This window comes from Falco peregrinus, chromosome 4 (genome assembly GCF_023634155.1).
Source record: "Falco peregrinus isolate bFalPer1 chromosome 4, bFalPer1.pri, whole genome shotgun sequence".
Taxonomy (NCBI): Eukaryota; Metazoa; Chordata; class Aves; order Falconiformes; family Falconidae; genus Falco; species Falco peregrinus.
The window spans coordinates 92612759-92637161 of record NC_073724.1 but is presented as its reverse complement, the minus strand read 5'-3'; the positions used below and the strand labels follow the sequence as shown (position 1 = coordinate 92637161).

The window sequence follows — 24403 nt, the reverse complement described above, 5'->3', positions numbered from 1 at the left end:
TGGCCCCAGACATTTCTTAAGAGAACAGTTTACCCAAGACTTCAGTAAGCCTAAATAGTTTTGGAGGGCAGGAGAAGTCTGATAATCTCCTGCACTCTCAGAGCTTGGACAGATTTTCCTATTTATACATGGTGTTTAGCACAAAAGAAAAGGTCTACCTCTGGTATGTGCTATGATAGCATCTCACAGAGAGCAGACTTGGACTTCAGCTGGATGCCTCTTTCCCTGTGTGGAGAAAATGACGGCAAATGGAAAAAGCCTTGAGGAGTAGCATCCTGACTCTTGACTATCCCTCTTGCCTCTTCTGGCTTGGGGGTGCAGGTTTAATGGAATCTCCCCCCTCCCCTATAAATCTATACTCAATTTTCCCAGGCTTTCTCCCAGAATTGTTTGTATAAACTGTGCGTTTACTTAAATGGGCCAGGGAAGCTGATCCACTTTTTATAATAACTCTTATTTGGAGTGTGTGTGTACTTTTTTTTTTTTGTGCTTCCCCTCTCCCCCGCGCCCCCCCCCCCCCCCCCCCCCCCAAGCAGCAATTCTTCTGATTAAAACTACCTGATAATATAGCAAACATTTTTCTCCACAAATGTATTTTTATTCCATCCACCACAATGCCATCATGGTAGGTCTTCAGCATCTGTACCTGTGTATAGATTACATTGAGCATTATACATACACATTTTAACATGGTCATTTTCTCACTGGCTAGATCAGAGCTGCAATCAGTACTACTTCTCTGCCAAAAATGTAACTTTTCAGAACATGCATGATGCAACCTGTTCACATGACTTAAATCTGGTGAAGGTACTTGGCTGTCGTACTATCAGCTTCTTACCTTTTTTTTTTAAAAAAGTAACAAATTAGTTGGAGCAAAACAGGGTATCAAGTATGCATTTTTTAAAAACATTGCTTGAAAAGCCGGTAAAATTTGACTTGTTCTCCCTTTGGAGAGAGGTATTTGAGAAGAAATGTGTTTTCCCCAGAGAGAAGTATGCTTGCACTGGAAATATGAAGAGTAAGTTTCTGCATTATTTATTTTTAACAGAAAAATAATGACCCCTTAAAAAATAGGGAGCTGCCATGCATTTGGAACTAGTGGTGTAGCAATATATAAAAATGCTGGGTAATCTTCCTTGTTTTGTATTCCAAAAAGGTAAGCCCTGTATTGCCTGAGTTAGAAGTCGCAAACATGGTTTACTTGGGTTACCACTGTCTACACAAGTGGTTTGGACAGCAGCCTGGATGGCTTCTTTCCAATGGGAAAGGATGGGCTTTTTGAGGGAACGGGTTGAAAATGTTCTGTAAGGTTTCCCTTTTGGCACTTTCTGAATCCTGGACTATCAGAGTAAGAGATACAGTGGAGCCTCCTCTTCCCTGGGGAAGGAGTGAAGCTTTTCCCCCACCTCACCACTGCCAGCTCTCAGAGGTTACAAGGAACCATGTGTGTCCTCACAGGAAAATTCTTGGTTGACTTCACTGTAACCATGCTACCCGGACCTGCTGTGCTTAGAGCTGCCTTTGGAACTTGTGAAAGGGAAAGAAGACCCCTTGCTCTTCCCATCTTTCCTGAGTTAAGGGTGTTTCTCAGAAAAGTTAAAGCAGTTTAGTGTCACAAATTACTCTTCATTGTCTGCCAAAGAAAAACAGGTTATTATGTGCCTCTTCCAGAATTTCCTTCACCACCAGTCCAAGGGTCAGTCATAGAAACCATCCACCTTGCGCTGCAGTGGAAATGTCTCTGTGCTGGTCACCTTCTCCAGTGCAAAGGTAACGGGTGCAAACCTAGACCGCTTTACTGTACATAATTTGGGGGCACCCATTTCTGAGGGATCTGACTGTTCTCTTCAAATATTTAGCATGCTCTGCTGCATCACCTTCTCCCCAGCAAGGAACCTTCTGCACACTCAAAGTGGGCCCACTGCTGTCATTCACAAGGAGAACATGTTTGCCCTGGAAGGTGTAAGACAGAGAAACCTCAGATGTAAAACTCTTCTTCATTAACTGGTAAAGCTGGGCAAACACTACCATGATCATCCAGAGAACAAGGAGCTGCTCTCGAGGACTGTTTGTGCTGCTTGGAGAGAGATGCTGATGTGAATGAGCTGGAAGACCATTCGGAAAGAGAAGGCAGTGAACCATCAACTGACTCAAAGGTATTGCACATGGCTGGTACAGGCCTCGCGCCGGTGGCTGCCTGTTTAGCCTTACCAACAGTTTGTTTCTGGGGGGGAAGAGAAGCTTCCAAGTCACTGCAAAATCCATTAAGGGCAGAATACGCAGAGACCACAGACAAGTCTGAGAAGGACAGCTTCATCCCCGTGTCTACATCAGTCTCCTGGGCACCCTCCAAGTCATCAATGTTAAGCCTGGGGCTGCATCTCCATGTTTTTAACCTGGTTGCAGGTGACCCAGTATTAAAAAACTGAGATGGTTCACTGAAATGAGAAGTCTCTGAGGCTGAAGAGCAGTTCACTGTGGGCAAGCAGAACAGAGACTTGCTTCGTTGAAACGACCGTGAAATGCTGGAGGCGCTGCTGGATCTGCGTGTGAAGTCTCCTCGATCATTGTGTCTCAAGTCCTGCTGGGAGAAACCAAGATAATGACCAAGGCCATTTGCCTGATGTACCTTGTTTTGATCCATTTCTTTTGGTTGCTCAGGAACAGATCGGTGGCTCTGAGGAAGAAAGGCTGGCAGAGTGGTGGAGCGGGAATATGTTGACACAGATGGATATGGTTGCTTGTTCTGCTTTGCAGACTTCCTACACCAACTGCGTGCTTGCTGCAGCCGGGAAAGGGAGGAAAGAAGATCACATTAATACAGAATTGGCAGTCTTACAAATGTAAGCCTCTGTTGCTGAGTTGTTACTGCAAATAATTATGAAGCAGACTTCATTCAGTATGCTTGCAGCAAATGTTTCACTTCAATAACAAAGAAAGCATGCCCTGCCAAAATCCCAAATATTTACATAAGGAGCCTTGAAGACAACAAGAATAAATGGTAAAGGAGCCCTGCCTTGTGGGCTAAATTACACTAGCTCAGAATCCTCACTTCCTATTGACTTGTTGAGATTCATTCATATTCTGTCTTCCAGAGTTACTGCCTTAGTGGACAGCCAAAGAATAAAACTGAAAAAATGGGAGATGTATGCTGCCATCATTATTATTTCTCATTTCTTCCTTACTGTGCGTTGCAAATATTTTTGGTTTTTTCCTCTGAAACGTCAAAATGCCTTTAGCAAGCAACGTCATTCTCTAGTCTTCTCAGTGGGAATTTACTACTTCTTTCAACTCTTTCACATTTTCTTTTTCATCTCTGGTTAGCTGAGCAGTATGCTCTGGAACCCGCTTGCTCTATTAACTGGTTCCAAATGACTTTAAGCACAGACATCTAATTCGCTTGTAGACACCTAGACTGAAGACCTAACCTGATGGTTACGATCTGAATCTGGACCTGAACCTCAGCCCCACGGCAGGATTCAGTTGCCTACCTGCCAGATACTCGAGCATTTGAACAGGAACAGCAGCTGTGACAAATGGGGAGCCAACATCCTTCTCAAAAAGCAGCTGGAGGGCAGGTGGCCTTCCTATGGGATTAGACACTGTTGCGTGGGTAACTGAACTGAGGCCCTAGTGTTTGAGCAATCAAGGATTTTCATCATCCCACTTATCTCAGTAAGGCTTTCAGAGGTTTGCATTTTTAAAAGTTTAATTTAAATTCTTACTGTAGTTTCTTGCATAATACAAAAGGCTAGATTTCTGTCCCAAAAGGGACAGGGACTAATGGGACAAAGTGCAAGATCATAGCCTTCAGAATAAACAATGATCTTAGCTATGGGACTTGCCAGTTGGAAACAACAGAGAAGAAAGGACTAGGTATCTTGGCCAGTATGTGCTACTAAAATGGCAAGGCTGTGACAACCATGACCCTGGGCAGTCTCAAGCGAGTTAAAAAAGTATTAATGCATTGCGGACAACACTGCTAAGGCCTCATCCAGCATGCTGCACGTGACTCAAATCATGCCTATGTGAAAAAGAATAAAACCAAACTGAAAATGATGCAGCCACAAGGAAAAAAACCCCACCATAAGATTAACTGTCCATTAAAAAACCTGAACCACAAGCTAATAAAAGGTTTCTAATCACAACAGAAGTAGAAGAGTCTTCTGGGGTGACTAATGGATGGAGATGGAGCTCAATCATTTGACCAAAGAGATTATATGACATGACAGAAAGGGATAAGACCTGGCAGCCAAGGAGGTCCTTTGTATCCCCTGTCTCTGAAAGAACTCCATACATTGCTGCTTCTAACATCTTGCTAGTGCACGTCACATTGTCTTAGTGACCCAGATCTGTCATAACCATCTTCTGGGTTTTATTGCAGTGATTTTATAGGCAAAAAAGGATTTTTACATTTGCAAAAAATGGTTTGTTTATTTGTGACTGCATGGCTAGAGGTGATTTACAGGACAGCTAGATCATAGGGGTTCACTTAGGCATTGTAGATGAATATAGGTACAAATGTATCCGTAATGAGGTATGTTAATTCACAACCTATTTCTGTATAATATAATAAGCTGTTTTCCTTAATGCCATAAAGAATTAAATGAAGTAATGGGGAAATTAACCACAGTAGTGTAGCAGTTTCATTAACTGGTAAGAAAATGAGTACGAGAGAATCAAATAAAAGGAGTCAAGTTGTCAACAAAACATTAACCAGAAATCAGTTTAGACCTCTACACACAACATTATTTTATTTACGCAACATGTGAGTTAATTTGTTTAAAAAATTACTCAGCAAGATAAAAGGCTTGTGCCTATGAAGAAAATACCATCTGTTTCTTAACTGAAGACCTTTTTGGGAAACCCAGCAATAACAATCTGACACGCTGGAAGTCCACAACCAAATCACTGCACTCTTTTGATGGGTTTGTCCAAGAAAACACTCCTCATTATATTTTGTTTGCATTAACCAAAGTTACTCTTTTTTTCTCTGCAGTAGCTCCGATATCAGCTACACTACATGGACTCAACCACCACGCCTGGTGAGTCAACAGAAGTCCAGAACACTTTTCCTACTGCTCAGGGGGAAAATCACGAACTGTCTGACCACAGCTTGGTTTTATGCTGTATTCTTGTGTTTTTGTAGACTTAACTGATAATTTGGCAGATCAAGCATCCAAAGAAACCAAGGATCCAAGCGAGTGCAGTGGTCTTACTTGTGAAAAGGAAAGGAGGTCTTTGGTCCCACAAGCACTGGTAACAACTAGGACAAAGATGCACCTGGAAACAAGGATTTTTGGAACAGATCTGACACTTGCACCAGGGAGAGTTCTGTGGGCAGTATGAAAGCCTAGCCTTTACCTTGCACAGCCCACACCATCTGTCTATACGCATATAAGACAGAGCCCTCAGACATCACAGGTAGGATTTAATTGCCTAGTTAATACAGCTCATGGAGTACAGAGAGCCATGCGGCTTTCCCTGCAGAAAATTCCTGTGTCTCGTTAGCTGAATTGCTTTCTAGGTCCTTGGGCTGCACTGAGTACATACCCATCGACTACAGTGAGAACACAGGCTGTAGCTCACACAAAAATACTTGCAGTTAGATGTCTGTTTTAGGTACGTACAATCTGGAGCTGAACCTAATCCTGCAGAGATAACTCCCATGTGTTAATTTTTCTTTGGTGTATAGAGGAGCTATTTTGCACACTAGTAGAAGTTTCATGCATTTAGATGACGGTAATAATTTGTTATACTTATTTGTTGACATAACTTTTGACACATGTTCCAAAGAAAAAGTAATTTAATTTGGTCTCTCAGGTCACCATTAGTGAGAGTCACTGTGTCTGTTTCAGTTGTGTAATGGCAGGTATCGGCTGGATCCTGCCTGGCCTGCAAGCACAGGCCACTCCACACCAGGGATTTCAGCGCCTGGGAATGTTCCCAGGCATGTTTAATTTATTGATACAGGTAAAGTCTTAAGCATTTTGGGAATAAAGCACAGGCACAAGAATAGCTGTTTTGAGCTCCTTCCAATATTTACAAACTCTCCAGTTTAAATCAGCTTGTGTTAGTTTTGGATTGTAGATATGTAGACATATGTAGGATGTAGACAATGACTACAGCTGCAACCAAATTGCCAGTACTCAAAAGGATGCTTACCCCAGGTATCACCCACAAGGGTATGGGCTAGAGGGCAACACCAGAGTAAGTGGATGGGGTGGGATTAAACATCCCTGCTAGAAACGCTGGGGCTCTCACATAAAAACTTTCTAACCGAAATACAGACAAAAAAGTAGAAACTCAAAGGAAAGGAGACGTGCCCTTCTAAGTGGGACCACTTGGAGGGGGCAGCCTGGCCCGTGCAGCTGAACAGCTTTAAGTACCTGGTGTAACTGGAACATGCTTACACTAACAAGAAAAATCTACTTTAGGTAAGGCATTACTTTTAGGGGTTTGTTATTTTAAACATTTTTTCCTAGCTATTTTCATGTTTCTGTGGACAAATAAGAGCATTTCATTTTATACAAGGTATTTGCTGTTATTTCTGCGACTGGGTCACAGCTCCTGGTCAAGCCCAGCTGACCTGGCAGGAGGCAATGGTGGATCAACAAGGAGAAGGGGACAAGTACAGTCTGCCCTTAGGATGGCTGCCTGCAGGGCATGCCAAGAGATGTCATTAACACAGCTCATTTCTGAACAGCTCTGTTTACAGGAGGAATTGTTGACCTCAATCTTTTTTTCAGATGTGTTATGATTTAGAAGACCTGTTTTCCAATGCTGCTCTTCATGATATGGGCAAAAGGAGGAAATAATAGGAGGAGATTTTTTTTAATACTTTCATCTTAAAGCAACATATCCGAAGACTTTCTTGACTGTGAGAATACTGGACTGCACAACTGTGCTACAGGTAGAGTGTCACAAGCTCCATCTTATGAAACACTAGTGAATAAAGATTACAGACTAATCCTATATTGTAGAGAACTGGATTATGTGGACTAATAAGACTTTTCTATATCTACATTCTGTAACTTGTCAGAGATCACAGAGAGGATTCCATGATTTAGTCAGGATTAAAATTCAGGCAAAACTAGTTCCTAGTCCCATTCCAAGGCCATTGACTGTGCTCCCTTACACCACCCCTGTCATGCCATACGGAGACCTGCATGCAGCCTGTGTGTTCATGTCATTGCGCCTCTTTGTTTTAACCTTACAGCGCCTAACAGTCCCACAAAGTTCAAACTGGATTTCCAGGTGTGATTGCTCGCAGGAGAAACCACGACAAGCAAGGAGATGCCAATCTTCCACTGCCCTTCATGCCATGGGATGCTGAAAACAGCAAACCCTATTTTTGTACCTTGAGGACAGTGTGAAGCAGATGCAGCTACTCTTTTCTGCAGAACAGCCTTCCCCCGCCTCCTCAACACTGCCCTTGGCTTTGGAAGCAGTTGCATCTGCTTTAATTTCTGAATTCCTTTCTTTTTTAAGTCCTTATTTTCAGCCTTCTCACAGATTGCTTTCTGCATCACCTGTTAGCTTGCTGCAGCCTGGCAGAGCCCTGCCTGGTACGGCCATGCTGTCTGCATCAGGCCCAAGCACAGCAGAGATGCCAGCGAGTGGGTCAGCCATCTGAGAGGACAAAGACTTGATCCAAACTGACACGCTGATTATGACTGAAATTCCAAATACAGGGAAAGAGATTTGTCAGACCTCGCCACAAAGATGCACAATAAACCCGGCCATTGACTGAACAGATTAGCTCTCTAACAGGACAGATTTTTTCATCTGGTGCTAATCTGCTGCTCATATATAATCTCTGCACAGATCTTTGTGAAGCCTGGAGGGATTTAGAGTCTTTGTGTATTACAATGGGCTGCAGAAGAATTTAATGATGAATATCTGGGAATGCCATAAACAACTTGGGGTGAACCTCGCAGAAATGCACTTTTGAATTCACTTGGGCTGCTTATACCTGACACAAAAAATCCATCAGTGTTCCTGCAGTCTATTTTAAGTAATCTTTTTAAGAAAGCAGATAGTGATCTCATTACGCATTATCTGTATTAAGCACTGCCAGCAAGGCTCCGCTGAGGTCAGAACGCAGCCAGCATGGCAATGACATCACCATCTCGAGCCCAGATTTTGCCTGGTGTGCTCAATAGGAGTGCAACGGTGTTTGTTTAATTGTATTAAAACCAGTGGGATTGGTCCAGGGAAAAAAACCAAAACAAAACAAAACATGAAAAAGCGGCAGAGGTTAGTCCTCAGTATTATCATAATAAGTCTTACTTGAAAAGCAAAATGTCTTCAGAAGGACAGCATATCAAAAGGCAAAATGGACAAATTTGACTTAAAATTGAACATATTTGAAAAGTGGCATGTACTGTGTACACAAAACTAGAACAGGCGGGTGCCTTGTAACACTAAATATATTCACTCTCAAGACTTTTTGCTGTATGGTGTATAGAGTCATCAGGGATCTTACTATGCCATGAAACATAACTGCACTAACAGAAAAGACAAAGTACCTTAGAATGAAGAAGAACAACTACAATATCTCCTCCTATTTGAGTTAGTGACCGATTTGCTGTGTTCCCCCCCAAACCAATTAGAAGCACTAAGAAGAACAAAACAGCTATGGCACTAAAATGAAAGGAAAAATAGAGTAGAATATCTTTAAAAACAGGAGGCTAGTATTAGACTTCCAGATTAATTAAATCAGCTTATGACACCTCCTTGACCAAGTCAATTTTTACTCCAAAAGTCTCCCTTTCACCAGTTTCAACAGAAACTAAAAGCAATTTTTGTAAAGGTTCCCCGTCTACATCCTTGCCTGTACTTGATGCTTTTCTTTGCCTTTCTTCCTTTTTATGTTCAGATCTGCTCTACCTGCATTATTAATTCAAGCAAGCTTGAAGCTCTTTTCTCACCTCCATTTTCCTTCCTGCAGACTAAACTGTTCCCTGCAAAAGTGCCCTCTCTTTGCTTCTTCTGTCTTTCCTTTTTGCCTTCTCTGCTTCCTGGTTTACGTGCTCATCTTTCTTCTATTTGTACTTAACCATAGTGACTTGACTGTAGCAGTGGGACTGTGCTTTCTTTCCTTTATTTCCCAGAATTTGCAGTTAGTAATGCTTTGAGTACCAGAGACCAGATGATTTAACTACATTTAAGACTACAGGGGTACATTATATCACCCAGTCTGACCTTGTGTTCACCATTTTACAAATCATTAAGCCATTTCTTTACTGAGCCTGCTGACACTTTAGGCAGACAAAAGCATTTCAATTTTCAGGAGACTAAATTGCCGTATGCTTCAGGCAGGGGCATCAGACAGAGGTCCCACTAAGCCCAAGGCCCCTAAAATGGTAGCAGATTAATGCTCCTGGACTATTTACATGTTTTATCAAGATCATATGAACACTGGATGACCAACAAGGTACCCAAACTGGAAACTATGGGAAGGAGAAGGAACACTGCTTTGTGCTGGCGAGAGGAAATGCAGATCCAGATGCATTTGCTGGGTCAGCTGAAGTGACCATGACCACACTGATCTGCGTCCTAAACCTCTCAGCAAAAACAGAAGCGAACCCTGAGCCTCCAAGATTTGACTCTCCTTGGCCAAGATAAGTTTGAAAGGCAAACCAGTCCTCATGCTGCAGAGAAAATGTTTCTTTTCGTCTGGGTTGGGGCTGGAAGGGGAAAAGGAAAAACTTTGTCCTAACCTCAGATCCTGTAATTATTTTGACTCAGCAGCTCAGTAACACGCATCCTTGCTACCCATATATCTAAGACGGGGTATTTTCTGCATTCCCAGCTCCTTGCTTCAGGTGCAGCTGGTCTCCAGCACCCTGTAAGAAGGCACTGTCTCTGCTCCCCAATACCCATTGGGTCAGTTATGCATCATAGAAAAATCTCTCTTCCAGATTTCTGCGTTCAGCTATCTTGAGTGTGAAGTCCAACTACAACCATACTTTTTCATGCAGGTAACGTACATGTTTTAAATAAGCTGAGGCAAATATAGGCCCTTTTCTCCTCCTCATGGCCTCAGATAAAAGGGCATAAAGAGATGTGTTCACGAGTCTCACAGACACCCGTATTATATAATACACTGAATAAACACAGAGGTTTTAGCTATAAGATATTGATTCTTTTTGCTGTATAACATATTTGCTGTTGTCCATGTATGCATGTAACCCTCATGCTGCTTCCCATCTTCAGGCATTTTGCACTGCAAATGCCCAGCACAGAATGCCTTTATGTATGCAGCTGGCAGACACCTGCACCGCCAGGCTGACTTCTGGCAACTCCAAGGATGTATTCAACAGTAACATACTGACCTTGTACATAAACGACTGCAGCTGACTTCACAAAACCAATAGGGGGGTAACTACTGCCTGACTGCAGATCTCCAGTACTTGTTTTGTACACCCAGTGAGGGAGAAATCTCCAAGGCAGCAGAGACCTGAGCTTGCAGGTAGCACAGCAACAGGTTCATAATTTTTAATGGTTGGGTCCACAAGCAATCTTTTCTCAGAACCAAGGCTTCAGGTAATAAACCGTATTTCCTAAATATGATTATACCACTCCTGAACTCAATGTCATGGTTGCCTGGTATAGGTAAGAAGAGCATTGGCCGATTAACTCAGTAAATCAGCTATAAACCCCCCTCTAACGAAAGCTGTGATCAGTTAACATTTGCACTGTTACTTCAATGGTTTATATAGCAACACTAGACAGAAAATAGCCACCCCATAAACCGTATAGGTTCATTAACACAATAACTGGCATAAAAGCCTTACAACTACTATCTGGCTACCTTGTTTCAGGCAGGATTAGCATAGACTGGTAACAAACCATGCATTTCTCAGGATTTTTATTTGTCTTGGCTTTCCGACAATGTTGTTTGCTTCTTGGTGCTGAAGATGGGGGAGGAGGAGGGCTTTCAGCAAGAAATTGGTTATTACAGGGTGAATCAGGTACCCGAACATAGACGCTTGGTCCATTCTGGTATCTCCTAGGGTGCCCGCCTGGCATTCCAGGAGGACACAGCCCTCCTGTAGGTCCTGAGACTAATCTGCCAAGACACCCCTTCTGGGCAGCTGAGGCACCCTTTGGCATGTAAAATGGCAGTAGGTCTTATGCTTAAACACCAAGCCACTACCTAGGTGAGATTACTCATTTACTGTCACCTGTCTTCCTCCCAGGTATGTCTGCATGTTGTGTCCCCCCACTCCCCCACGTAGAGTAGCTAGGAAATTCTGCCAAAATGTTATGTTGCCTTTCCTACCCTCTCCAAAGACATTCTCATAACTTAAAGAAGCCATCTGTGCACCTTCTTCTCTCTGCTCACTATCCGTGCTTCCCAAACACACACGGCCAAGCTGGTCTCATAGTTATTAACCTCTCCTGCTTCCCGCATTGCGCTGCCAGGAGTGCAAGTTCATTAGCACTTCAGCTGTCTCTGTGCGGATTATACCCAGAGGCTGCCAGGAATATGGACGTGACCTATAAAACTGGCAGTATATTCGGTATACCGGTATATGGTATATTCTTAGTTACATTATTTACATATTCTTCCCACTGCACTGACAAGAGCTTCCCAGAGGTCCTGCTTCTGGGCATAGCACTGGTGAAGCAGTCTGGGTGTCTTCCCACAGGATGCAAACGTGCCCTTAAGCCTTGCTCCTGCTAAAGCCAACTGAAGCTTACCCTTTGCCTCAGCTGGTATATAGCTGCACCCTTGGAGCTAACGAGCCAATGTGGAAAAGCTACTGTGACAGAATAATTTTGAAAGGCTTCCTTGCAAATGAACAAATAGTTTCTGTGGCATTAAACAGATTTATCCTGCCCATGAATAACTTTTTCTCTTGCACTGACTTTATCTAAGCCCCTTGGTAATTGCATTTGTAAAATGGGTTAAGAGCATGGATCAATCTGGCTGGCAAGTATCCAAGTCCTTGTAAACACACCAAGAAAAATAAAGAGGTCACATCTTATCAGTCTAACCATGGAGGTATATTCAAACTTCAGACATTAAACTGCCTGTAATTTAACAGGGATGTTAATCTACCATTTTGGGTATAATTGATAATTTTAGTCTGTAAAAAGCTGCAGTATCCATATGAAGCAAATAGAAATATTGGGATCATTACTAAGCACTGATGTGCAGGCTGAAAAATACTAGGAGGACATTGTGTGGTTTCATATAACTGGGAAGAAGTGAAAGTTATGACCAATGCTGTGGCAGTGACGACACTGTTAATAGCAGAACTCTGTGAGAAGTGAAAAGGTAGTCCTGTTACTTTAAAAGGTAGCTACTATAATTGTTTTGAACTCAGAACAAGTTAAAAGAATATGAGTCCATGGATCACCAAATCCAGTGTTTCTTACACCTGTGCTCTGCTGTATAATCCCTTTTCCTTAAGTGACCATCCTGTCTTGAATTAGGTATTAACCTGTTTGCATCTGCTGGGAGGCTGTTACGTAGTTGGCCATCAGTATGTACAACTGCCAACTCAGATCTGTTTATCCACAGCTTTTTGTTCCTGTGCCAGAAGAATCATTTAGTGAAACGACCGTTTTTTCTCATTCCTGTCATTTGCCTTCTGGTATAGTTTCCAAGCACAGTCAGAGCTCCCTGCAGACTTCCTTTGGTTAGGCTCAGATGACCCTATCTTCCAGTTTCCATTTGTAAGACTGTCTCTCCGTTCCTCTGCATGGGGGGAGAGCCTTTCCCTGCACCCACCCCTCTCTGGAGCCCAGGGCTGAAGACAGGTGAGGCCTGTGGGACCTTGTGCAATAGCACAAGCACTTCCCATACTCCTTAAGGGATACTAACACACCAGAGACTGCACATCTCTTTTCATGTCCATATTGCACTGGTGGCTTGTAGTCATCTGAGTACAAACAGGACGTTTTCCCTTTGGTTTAGTTACAGAGCTCTACTTCTGACTGTACAGACTTGTTTAAAACCTGTATACCAAGACCTAGTCTTCATGACTTACAATAGCATAAGTTAGATCCAAAGTTTCTGGTTTGCCCCCATTTTGCATACATTAAACTTCTTTTGCTCTGCCACACTTCCAGTGTGATAATTTCCACTTCTGTAACTTCATTCCCATTTGCCATTTTGCCTTCCTGATCAGCATCAACATCCTCAGCGAAAACAGAAGTAAAAATTAATTTCACTTGGAGGTCATGCTTAGCAGGCTTTCACTCTTTTAGTGCATATGGCTAAAATCTTATTCCAATTTTCTTTGAAGGGTTTACTTCAGCCTGCTGTTCAGCAAGTCTTGTTTCACCTCCGTACTGTCTGGCACCTGTTATTTCTGAAAATTCCCTGTTTTGAAATTGAAAGCCTTATTTAGAAGCCCTATTTATTTATTTTTTTTTACCCTTCCCTTCAATTTACTTGAAGCCAATGCAAGATGCCATAAACCAAAGTTATATAACATAGCAGAAACCTCCTGAAAAAGAACAGGGAAAAAGGCCACAAGTGCATGTGGTTTCTCTGTAAAAGGTTTGTGATGGCTCTTGTAAGCTTGAGTTTACAGGTTATCTCAGGCTAGCACAGGTATGCCTACAGTGCGAGCAACAACCGTGACAAACCGGTGACTGTCTTGGCAGATGGGCAGGGAAGCTGAATTGCCTCCTGAGTCCTGGACACATTCTGTTCACCTCTGGCATGGGGTTCCTCTGCGGGTGGCATCTGCAAAGTGGCACAAAAGTTTTTACCACCACCTGGACGTGACTTACCAGCACACAGAAGCCCCATGTACCTGGATTTTCAGTCCCAGGAGCTACAAACCCAGAGGCACTGTGCTGGGGGTGGGGTGGTACATACCTCTGTGCACACCGGGAGGTCTGTACAGTGGAAGGATGGCACACAGAAACAAGGTCAGGCAATTTGATAAGCTTCATAAATGCAATTCACTCTAACAAAACACTCTTCTTTGAAATCTGAACAACAACTTTCCAAAGGTGCAACATGATTCAAATGTTAAGCAGCAGTAAATACCTCTGCAGCGCAGGAATGCACATTAGCCTGGCTCTGGATTGCCACAGATACCCCCTTTGCAGGGCAGGCAGCTATTAAAAGCTTGCTGGTTGTTATCCCCTTTATCTCCCTTGGATATGGTGTAGTGAAGCAGAGCATGCTGATACATTGCCCAGATATCGTGCCTACGGATGTCCTAACGAATAAACTCTCTTTCAGCACTTGGTTACAAGCACTTGAGATTAGTTCAAGAAGAGCGTCTGTGGGAATGTCTCTCTCGGGCTGCTCTTCAGGGTGCATTTCTTTTCCTTCACCACCTGACAATCACTGTGCGAAAGAGAATCAGTTTGTCACCCTGTGATGCTACATATATATGAGTACTATCACATATATAAAATAATGAGTACCATCAGAAATTCTGTTTGTCTTCCATAAAAACCTAATAACAGAGAGCTATCTTATAAACCTCTGTTGGTTCTGTGCCTGTATTTCTTATAACACTACACCCACTAGCCATCATTTCTCCACTCAGGCTCATAATTCCTTGCCTCCTCATTGTTTTAAACAGCTACCTCATCTCGCACTGCTCTTTGCATAAGCTGAGGTTGACGGGTATCTGGTGAGTATCACCAACTGCTTTCCTGATCAGTTATACACACAGCAAGGGGTTTCAGGTTCTTTCTTTAGCAGTACTGTCCTGGCTCTTTCATCTAGGATAGAGCAAAAAGAAAAGCCTCCTTTCCTGGCTGCCATTGCAGCTTAAGCTCTCCTGCACAAAACCAGTAAATGTGTTTCTGTTTCTCTGGGTACTGAACTTACCTGCAAAAGTATCCTATTTCCATCGTGGTCTTCCGTCTGCCACCTGCCTTCACTGATGGGGCTGCAAGGGTTGGGCAAGAGAGGCACAAGCTGCCCCACATCTTTCACTCTGAACTCCAGCACCGCTGACTCTGTTGGCATTGGCACCTGGCCCTTCGGAAGTTTTTTTAAAGAAAACTGAATGTCTATTTCCATGTTAGAATAGACAGGAAAAACACAGAAGTCCACTTTTTTCTGACATACTGGTCTTTTCAGTATTAATTCGTACAGTTTCAGAATGTCAACAAAGTTTTCACTCCTGCAGTATATAGTGAAGCGGATAATTTCTTTCCCGTAGTGCACTGGGCGAATGGCCCAGAGAGGAGTCTCTGGAGCCAAGGTGTAAAAGTCCTGGCTGCATGGCATGTAAGGGAGGAACTTCCCATGCACTCGCTCCGTGTGGTGGTAATGCCAAGGTGGCCGCTGAAAGGTTTCGTGGAGCTGCAAGATGGGTTCTTCTCCATATTCTTCCTGCAGAAACAGAATGATGGCAAGGGCTGGCTGAGAAACACCAGCCTTACTTGGCTTCCTGCGCTCCTTGGGCACTCGCCTTTCTGAGACTCGAAACAGCTGGAGGTCTGGATGGATCCAGGCTAGAAGCTTATCAATGGCTTGCTGAAGAGTCTTGGATTCACCCGGATCTGTGATAATATGTACACTAACAAGGAACGGGTCTTGTATGCCTTCCACAGAAAGTTCACCTGAAAGTATAAAAAGAAAAGCAACCTTTAAGATTTGTAACCAGGTTGTCAATATTTAGGTGATCCTTAAAGGAGGAACAGTCTACTCAGTCACACTGGGCTTCCCCCCCCCCCCATCTCTTTCAAGCTAACCTACAACAAACTAGAACTGATGTACAGAGATATAGCAGCCAAGAAAATAACCAGAAGACAGAGAAGTTCCATCGAGCATACCATAAGGGTTGCTGTTTCTACTGAGGTAGAATCCGAAAGACATTACCCAACATGTGTTTCTGTGTTCGGTAAGAGCTGCCCCATACAGCTGAGAGGTAGGAAAGACAAAAGTATGGACATAGAGTAGGGGTGAAAGTGGCACTAATGATGTGCAGAATGATCAGGGTGGAGAGTGTTCATCCCATCTTGTTTTAATTTGTGCCAGTTGGCTCAGGGCATGGAAATCACACCATTGAACTCCACTCCATCACCTTGACGTTGGAGTTTTTCACCCAGTTAAGAGTGTTCTGTGTCCTGGAGGCAACTGTTTTAATAAGTAAAGGCAAAGTTTGTAGGGAGAGGTAATATCTTTTATTAGACCAACTGATATAGTTGTGAAAAAAACCAGACAAGCCTTCAGGCACACAAGTCCTTCTTCAGGAAAAGATATTACTTGTCCCTACAAATCCTGCACTGTTTATATCTTCAGACCATCAAGACCATAATACTACTGCTTCAAGGTTTTTATAAGATTAGGGAAGAGTGGTAAGAGAAGGAAGCACAAAAAATTACACTAACTCAGGGGGAAAAAAGAAACCTGTAGTTAGCCTTGGGAATCTTCACAGGGGCTCTATCTGTTGTTATCCCTGAAACCTCCTTGAAAGCTCAGAAACGCAGCAAGGGCTGGTTGGAGGGCTGGGGAGAAACTGTCACTTCTGCTTTGCTGGAGTTGCATGCCAACAGAGATGCATGTGAATGAAGATCCAAGACAATTTAATAAATTATCCAGGTAATCTGGATACTTTTGCAGAAATGGTTCTCCCTGTGCGGTGTTCTGAAACCACCGCCATGACTGTGACCCTGAGCCTGGGCACAAAGCCTAAATGTGTGAAGCCTTAGAAAGGCTTCCCAAGCTTTTCATTGTGCAGACTACATTTAATAGGGAGACTGTCTCACAGGCTGCTTCCCCTCCTATTGGTAATCAGTACTAACCTCTCCCTCCTCCCTCCTGGCATCAGAATAACATTCCTGTGATACTTCAGCAATTGCTTTAATGGAAAAGCAGTATTACTCAATTAGTGCATTTTAGTTGTCTTTCAATACACAGTAGCTGCAGGACCCTGAGAAAAGCTGGATGCAACTGCATCATTTTCCAGACATGACTGGTAAATACACCACCAGCCTCAGTTTAGAAGCTGCAGAAAGATATGGTATGCAGAGCAAATAGCAAGCATACATTTTGGCTGGGGGAGATATAGAAAAATCAAGTAAAAAAACAAAAAATACAATTACAGCAGAGTTCTCATACCTCTGCAAGAAATGGGTGATGTGGAGTGGCTTTGTCAGATGCTTAATGGAAGAAAAAAATATGAAGCAAAAAAAGAAAAATATCTGTGTCAGTACATGGCAAGAGGCTTTGCTGTGACAATTGTTACTGGTAGGTAATTTTTTGAGATATCCCCTATGGATAGTCACAGTGTGGGAGAAAGACAAAGGGGGGGTGGGGGGAGGTCCTCTCATGGTCCTTTACATGTGGCAGCAGGACAGGAAGGAAAACAAATTGCAGAGGACAGTGATCTAATAAAACCAGAAAAAAGTAATCACCATAGCTACGCAGTCATTCATTTTCTAAGACTGGAACAGAAGATGTTCAGCTCTTTTCTCCCTCTGTTTCCTTTGTTACACAAATGCTAGCAAAGCCTGCAACAAGTGAAAGGCTTGATATTTATGCATATAAATGACTGCAGCTCTGAAAGAAGCCTGGGCACAACAATGTGAAGCAAAGAGCTATCATTCCTGTTGGCTTCTTGCTCTGCATTGAAAAAAAAAATATCTCTGAGCATGGCTTTTCTGCCCTCCTGTTGCTCAGCATGGTGCATGGATGCTGAATGGCTAAAGCATTTTTCAGAAGTGGAGCCTTGTGGGAGCCAGCCCCAGCATTAGTATTCTGCAGCCATCACTGCCTGTGCCCATCAGCACCAGATGCTCGCAGCGCCTGCCTCAGAAGACCACCAAAGCACGGCACAAAGCCATCATTAGGAGCTAGGATTATACATACAGCAGAGCATATCACCTTTTTTTGAGCTAGAAGCAACTATGCTGAAGGGGGGAAACCTAACAAATCAGTACAGAGAGCTTCAGTATCTGTTTTATGCCAGCAACGATGCTTTTACTGCAACACCTTTACACCTTCCATTACGAGGCTTCTGTGTTTATGAAGTGGCAGCCATTTCTGTTTTGGTAAGTGAAAGAGAAACATAAGAAAAGCAGAAATATGAGGCAAGGAGCTAGGAGAAACTTCCCCTGAACTGATGATAAGTTGCAAATTGTTTCTATGTTACTAACAAGATTTTTTTGCTTCAACTGGCAAGGAAGGGAAGGAAACGACAGCATTTCTCATGACACAGTTCAATTTGCCCCCGGCAAATTGTCACAGAAGCAAATTAAAGCTCTGCATATGTATTACCCTTCCTGTGTTACTAGTTAATCCCACAGAAAATATCAAAATGCTGAGGCATCTATTTGGAAATAAGCTCCACAGTTCTCACAGCTATTACATTTTTTTTCTTTCCTGTGACAGAAGGGGATTAGTTCTCTTCGAGTTGGCAAAGCTCTAATATTGCTAAGAGGTAATTACTACCAGGATTTAAAGAGTATTTTACAATTCTAAACTTTTTACTCCTCTGTTAGGTAGCATTAACTGTCCACAAGAGGTTAAAGCAAACACCCAGCCCAAATGCTGCGGGACTGTCACACTTGATGTCCTAAAGCTAGGAGCTAAAGGTCGCCTGATATTTTATGATTGAGCTTTGGATGGGTCCTTCTCTATGTATTATTTTTATTTTGTTGCTGATGCAGTGTTGCTGAATGGAGAAAAAAAGAAACCCCTGCAAAGCAGAATGGCAGTCTTGCCCTGTGGTTCTTCCTCCCCTCCTTTCCCTGCCCAGAAACCAGTATTTTTTCATCAGAAAGACAATCTGACAGAAAGCAGTGGGTGCTGTCAAGTCCGTCTGTGCCAGCTGCCTCATTTCAGTACAACTTCACTTAAGTTCAAGCTGCCTTGTCTTGGGGACAGATGGGACAGGTACCTGTCTGTCTAGCCTGGTCGCCTGTGTCCCCTGCTGAGTGCATGGAGAGAGGGGCTGCTGGCTCTGAAAAACCTGCAGAGGATGATCTTGCCTTCCTAATTCCTTTCATAGAATCATTCAGGTTGGAAAAGACCTTTAAGATCATAAAGTCCAGCCGTTAATACAGAACTGCCAAGGTCACCACTAAACTAGTCCCCAAGCACCGCATCCATGATGGTGATTCCACCACCTCCCTGGGTTTCCTCCCTCCTCACTCTGCAGGGAACAGTGGTGCCTGCAGAGGACAATCCTCTTGGCCCCAGAGCTGCCCAGCCCTCCCCTGGCCAGAGGTCCTAACTGGACACCTGTGACAACAATGGCCACCTAGTGACACGAAGACCCACGGCTGATGTGGGAGGCAATGGTGCTCTGCCTCCTTGGGGTGGAGGGTTGGGGGGCTAGCCACCACCCCTGAGAGGTGCCATAAAGACTGGGGTATCTGGTAACACCACCCTTGTTGCAGCTGGCCAGGAGGGCAGGGCTCCTGGCCCAAAGCAGGCACAAGCAGGTATGACTTCAGCTCAGCAACCCTAGCAGCTGGGAAGCAGCTAGCCTCACCTGGAGGTACCGGGAACTGGAGCTACAGCTCCTTCTCCCTGGAGTATGTATACATTTCTCATCAAACCACACCGGAGGCAAAACATCCCTAGAAAAACTGAGCAAGAGTTTTCTCCCATGGCACCTGAATAACCTTAGGTTAGAATAGTCTCCCTCTTGCATTTGCTTTTCGGCCCAGGACTCTTGCACCCCTGGCTCCAGCAGGGTGGTTACTGGGTTCTCTGGCCATGACCTGGCAGTCTGGTCCCTCCTTCATGCTATGAGAGGCCCAGGTTGCATTCCACCCACAGCTGCCCTGCACAAAGACCTGTCCCTGTTCAGGGCAGTGTTCCAACCACGTTTTTATCTCATGAGAAGTCACCACCTTCAGCAGTCCTGATAACATCCGATTTTCCAGGCTTCTCCAAGGGACTTGGCTGGAAATCCACCGACTGCCTAAAACCAATGTGTAGCAGAACTTAGGAAGGAGGTAAGTACCCGCTTCCCTGAAATGTCTCTCCTAACCCTGTGCTGGTGAATCAAGATATGGACCTAAAGACCTCTCAAACTCACCAGGAGATATTTAATGAAGAGTTGCCTACGGGGTTAGGCAAACCCGGTAAGCATGCGAGCTGGGATGGAGTCTGTGGCAAAGAGAGATTTTAGGCAGACTGGACCCTGGCCCCAATTTGTGCATGGGAAAGTGCATTTCCAAACTGTGGCAGATATTTTCAATTTTCCAGCCACCTACATTTTCAATCTTCTATCCAGGAAACTCAGAGAAAGTATTCAACCCATAAATACTTGACATAAATCACTTTTTTAGCTGACCCATAATATTGCATTGAGAAACTGAACACTGGAACGTGAACTTCCATTTTCCTGCTGCGGTACGCTGCTCCATGGGAACCAGCGCCTGAACCTGTCTTATACACTGTACAGACTAGATTCCTTTATCACTACATCAGGCAGTAAGATTTCACATTTCAGCCTGACCAAACTGCACAATGCCCTGCAGGAGACGTAAATCAGGCAACGGGAGAGGGTCAGAGTGAGCACACCAAGCTTCTGAACTGCAGCTCCCATCGAGTTCATTATCAGGAAATACTTGCTATCAGGGACTAATGAAATAATTCAAACCCAAACATTACAGATCAGCATATTTTGTTCACTGTTCATAAGTCAAAATATTTCAACTGCGGGAACGTAAAAAAAAAATGTATCTATATAAAAAAATCACTGTATAAATAACGTCAGAAAAAAAGCACTATAAGATTTCCTAGTTGAAACTTCCTGGGATTTCTGTTGCGCAGAAAATGTCAATATTTCCCTATTTCAGTCCCATTACAAAACACAAAGAAATGTCAAAATGGTAGCATTTCTCACTGAACAGGACCTTCACATTTCATCCGAGTCCAAGGCAAGACCAACCATTTTAGGTGTATTAACTGAATGGCTCATGGGCAGACACAAAGACAAAGCTATTTTCATAAACAAGGAGCATCAACTTATGGGCAGCTGCAACAGAAGCCGTAACTGGACACCTCTGACAGCAGAACCCACTGCCAGGTCATGCTTTGATGAATTATGCAGCATCAATAAACTTTTGAAGAAGCAGGATGTGACAGATTCACCAGCTCCTCCATTCTCTTTCCCTGCTGTTTAATAGCATCTGACAAATGCAGGGCTGCAGGATAATGTGCTTCTCAGCATGCCCTGCTTTGCACACCACCTCAAACTTATGAAGGGTGTTCAGAAGCAATAAGAAAGGGGATATTCTGCACAGCACAGCGACAAGAGAAACCTCTTTCACACTCCCATCAGAGCAGCATTTTCCTGTGGTGCTGCAGTTGAATGGAGATAATGGTGCCAGGATGCCCACTCCTCCATCCGTGCTAAGATAGTGTAGACACAGCAGACCAGCATACTGACAAGTGTGGCAAAACGGTCAACCTGCTCTTCCAGACAGGCACATGATACAGGCTCTCTGTGCTGTTATTCAGTTGCTGAAGAACCAAAAAAAAAAAGTATTGAGTGAAAAATAAAGCTGGGAAATGAAGCCCATTATCTGCCTGACAGAGATAAAAAGCTTTCTTTGGTATATTCATATGAACAGTCTAACGAGGTGTCATTGCCCTTAGTATACAGCACGCAGCCAACCCTGCGAGAATGAATCTTATCAAAAAGTGATACTTAATGCCCACAGAGGCCTTGCATGATCAAGCAAAGGCAATGGCAGATCTCATCATGTGGTACCTTTGCTGCTAGATGGTGCAGTGATTGCTGAAACTCCCCACTGTGCTACAGCCCAAAGTGAACTCTCATCCCTCCCCCACTAGCTACATTCCCATGACCTGCCCAAGGGTAGCCTTTCATGATCAGCTTAAGCTGCTGTTGAAAGGGGCCATCTCACTCCGTTTCACATCCTTTACCTCTCCATGCACTCCTGGCCACTCGTGTAGCTACACATCTTAAGCTGATCATGCCACTGCACCCTGACCCTCGCTCTCCCGTTTGCAGTCATATAGTCTATGGTGCCAAGATTGCCATCTTGGCTTGCTTTCAGAAACATATGACGGACCCACATCATCTTCATAGGAAACACAAAAGCTATTGTGGCCCAGATTCATCCCACAAAGTTAGGTACCTGACAGATGTCCCTCCTGTCTGTCCTGGAGGCTAGCTGTCCTGGGCTCCTTTTGTAGTCCATGGTGAGAGACAGAATCAAACCTCAGATAAGGCACATCACTCTCCACTGTCCACAAGTGTAGTGGGAACCAAGCAACTCCACTTCCATCTTGGGCACTTCAGCTATGCAACTAAAACTGGAGGTAAAGTTTGCGGGCCTACATGCTTATCATGAAGATTATTCTTGTTCTAGTATCTTACTGTACCACCTTGTCAACAAACGAGGCGTGCTTTTGTGATGTGCATTACGGAAGAAAGTTGCCATGTTTTCCATTACACCCTAGAAAACCAACTTCTTTGAATTCTTTAGTCAGGCTGCTGACTGCCCATAGCAAGGCAAAGAGTCACGGACTCCTTAGGTCGTAGATAAACTCTCCATCCCTATTTCCCTCATCTCCTCATTCGCAGTACTGCAGCTTTCTCACTTATCCCCTAACTGCATGGCTGACAAGAAGTAGTTCACACTTGGTGTAAAGGTCTGGGTGCGTTGCCTGTGGGCTGACTGTCCAGCTGTAGGTCAGGAGAAGAGGTAACTTGAACTCACATTACAGCCTTTTTTCTCCATGGAGACAACAGTTTGTCCTGCTGCCTTTCACCCAGCTCTGATGAAACCTGTGTGAAGTTAGTGTCTCTGTAAAGAAAGACGGGACACATTCACTTCATGTTTCCCTTAAAAAAAAAAAAAAAAAAAATGCTAAAAAGAAAGGGATGGGAGCACCACATTGTGTTTCTGGCTGTGTAATTCCATGTCCCTGACAGCAGAGCCTTCTTGCTGTGTCTGTGTGTTCTATCTTGGCTTTATGAAGCCTGTAGACATGCCAAAGCAGGGGCTGTGCTTTACTGTATATTAAGCACCCAGAAAAAAAAAAAAAGACCCCCATGTCTGAGAAGAAGGTATATGGAATCTTCATGCAGACAAACTGTAGGAACCCATGGTGGGTGCTTTTACACCATGGTTACAAGCAAGCAAACTGTTTGGCAACTCCTCACAAACACCCCCGATGATATGGATTTTTCCATCAGTGCTGTGGTCTTCTCCATGAGCTCTTTAGTCTTGCTGCATGGTGCTCTTGAAGTGTTAAAAACAATCAGAATTTCAAATTAAAAAAAAAAATTCCTTATAATCTACTTACCCTCCAGAGAGTGCTGAAGTCTTACTTCAATACTCTCCTCAACCACAGATTTAGCTACTGATTTGCTGAAAAGCAAGAACCCCCAAATGCTGGTGTGATCCTACACCCTTCAGGGATACTCTTCTGGATGTCAGCTGTTCTCATGTCCTCTCTTCCCTCCCACACAGTTCACCACAATTCAAGAGCTGTCTTGATTCTCAGTCTGCACGTGTCCCTAAATGAAACAGACCCACATCATTTGGTATCTTCAAACTGCCTTCGCTGTCCCACCTGCTTTCACTCAAAAGCCACAATCTACCTCTATTTGCCATCTAGAGGCCCAAATGGCTTCTTCGCATGGAGATTAATTTTCACGGGAAACCCAATACCCATAAGAGAAACAGTAAGGACTTTTTTTTTTTTTGATGCCATGAAAAATATTCCTGATCTGTGGAAAACAGCTGGCAACTGTCATTCTGTGTCTTTCGGAAGACAGAGTAATCACAGCCCCCTGAGCAGGGAACTGAAGCACAATGGTGAGCTGCTGCTCGCAGGATTTGCCTTGGTGAGTTTAGTGAAGCTACTGGCATGAATTAGCCTGGGCCATCAGGGTAAGGCACAGGACTTTGTATAACAGCCTATATTGCAGCTAAATTCAGTCCAGCAGAGAAAAACAGGGAAGGTGCATTAATTATTAATGCTCAACTACTAGATTAATTTGCTTTATTGTTGCTTTGTATTGTATGTAGAATTAAAAAAAAAAAAAAGTTGCCTCACCTTTTAGGGAGGGTAGGGAAGACAAGAGGACCTGAAACTGAAACACTGACAGAGCAGTATTCCAAATGGCTGCAGATTTCCACTTTAGAAGAGTTTAAGCTTTGCCAAGTTGCATGCCCTTCCCAATCATAAAATTTTCCTAAAGACAGACGTGGATCATTGTACTTGGCAAGAACCTAGATACCATTCTTTGCTATTAACATCATATTGTACAGTTGCAATGTGTAGTGACTCAGTAAAACTGCTATCAGCAATCACCAGTAAATCAAAAGCTGTACAACGTGTGTCAGCATTCAAACTGCATCCACCACCATACTGTTCAAAGACCTTTGAACCTTGTCCTTGTAAAACTGAGATTCTAAAAAATGCATTTTTTATAAAAGGGCAGAAAGAACATTGCCTTAAAAGAAA

General features: G+C 43.6%; 1 protein-coding gene across 2 annotated transcripts in view; it reads right to left on the bottom strand.

Moving 5' to 3' along the window:
* Nucleotides 1–538: 538 nt before the first annotated feature.
* The window catches only part of FAM124A (family with sequence similarity 124 member A), a 54180-nt gene continuing 30315 nt past the window's right edge, over nt 539–24403 (bottom strand). For both annotated transcript variants that reach the window (XM_027790743.2, XM_055803092.1), the window contains exons 3-4: nt 14819–15558; nt 539–2782 (exon numbers count right to left, since the gene is read on the bottom strand). In XM_027790743.2, the coding sequence (XP_027646544.1) occupies nt 1979–2782; nt 14819–15558 (1544 nt within the window). In that variant the 3' untranslated portion in view covers nt 539–1978. The remainder of the gene's footprint in view (nt 2783–14818; nt 15559–24403) is intronic.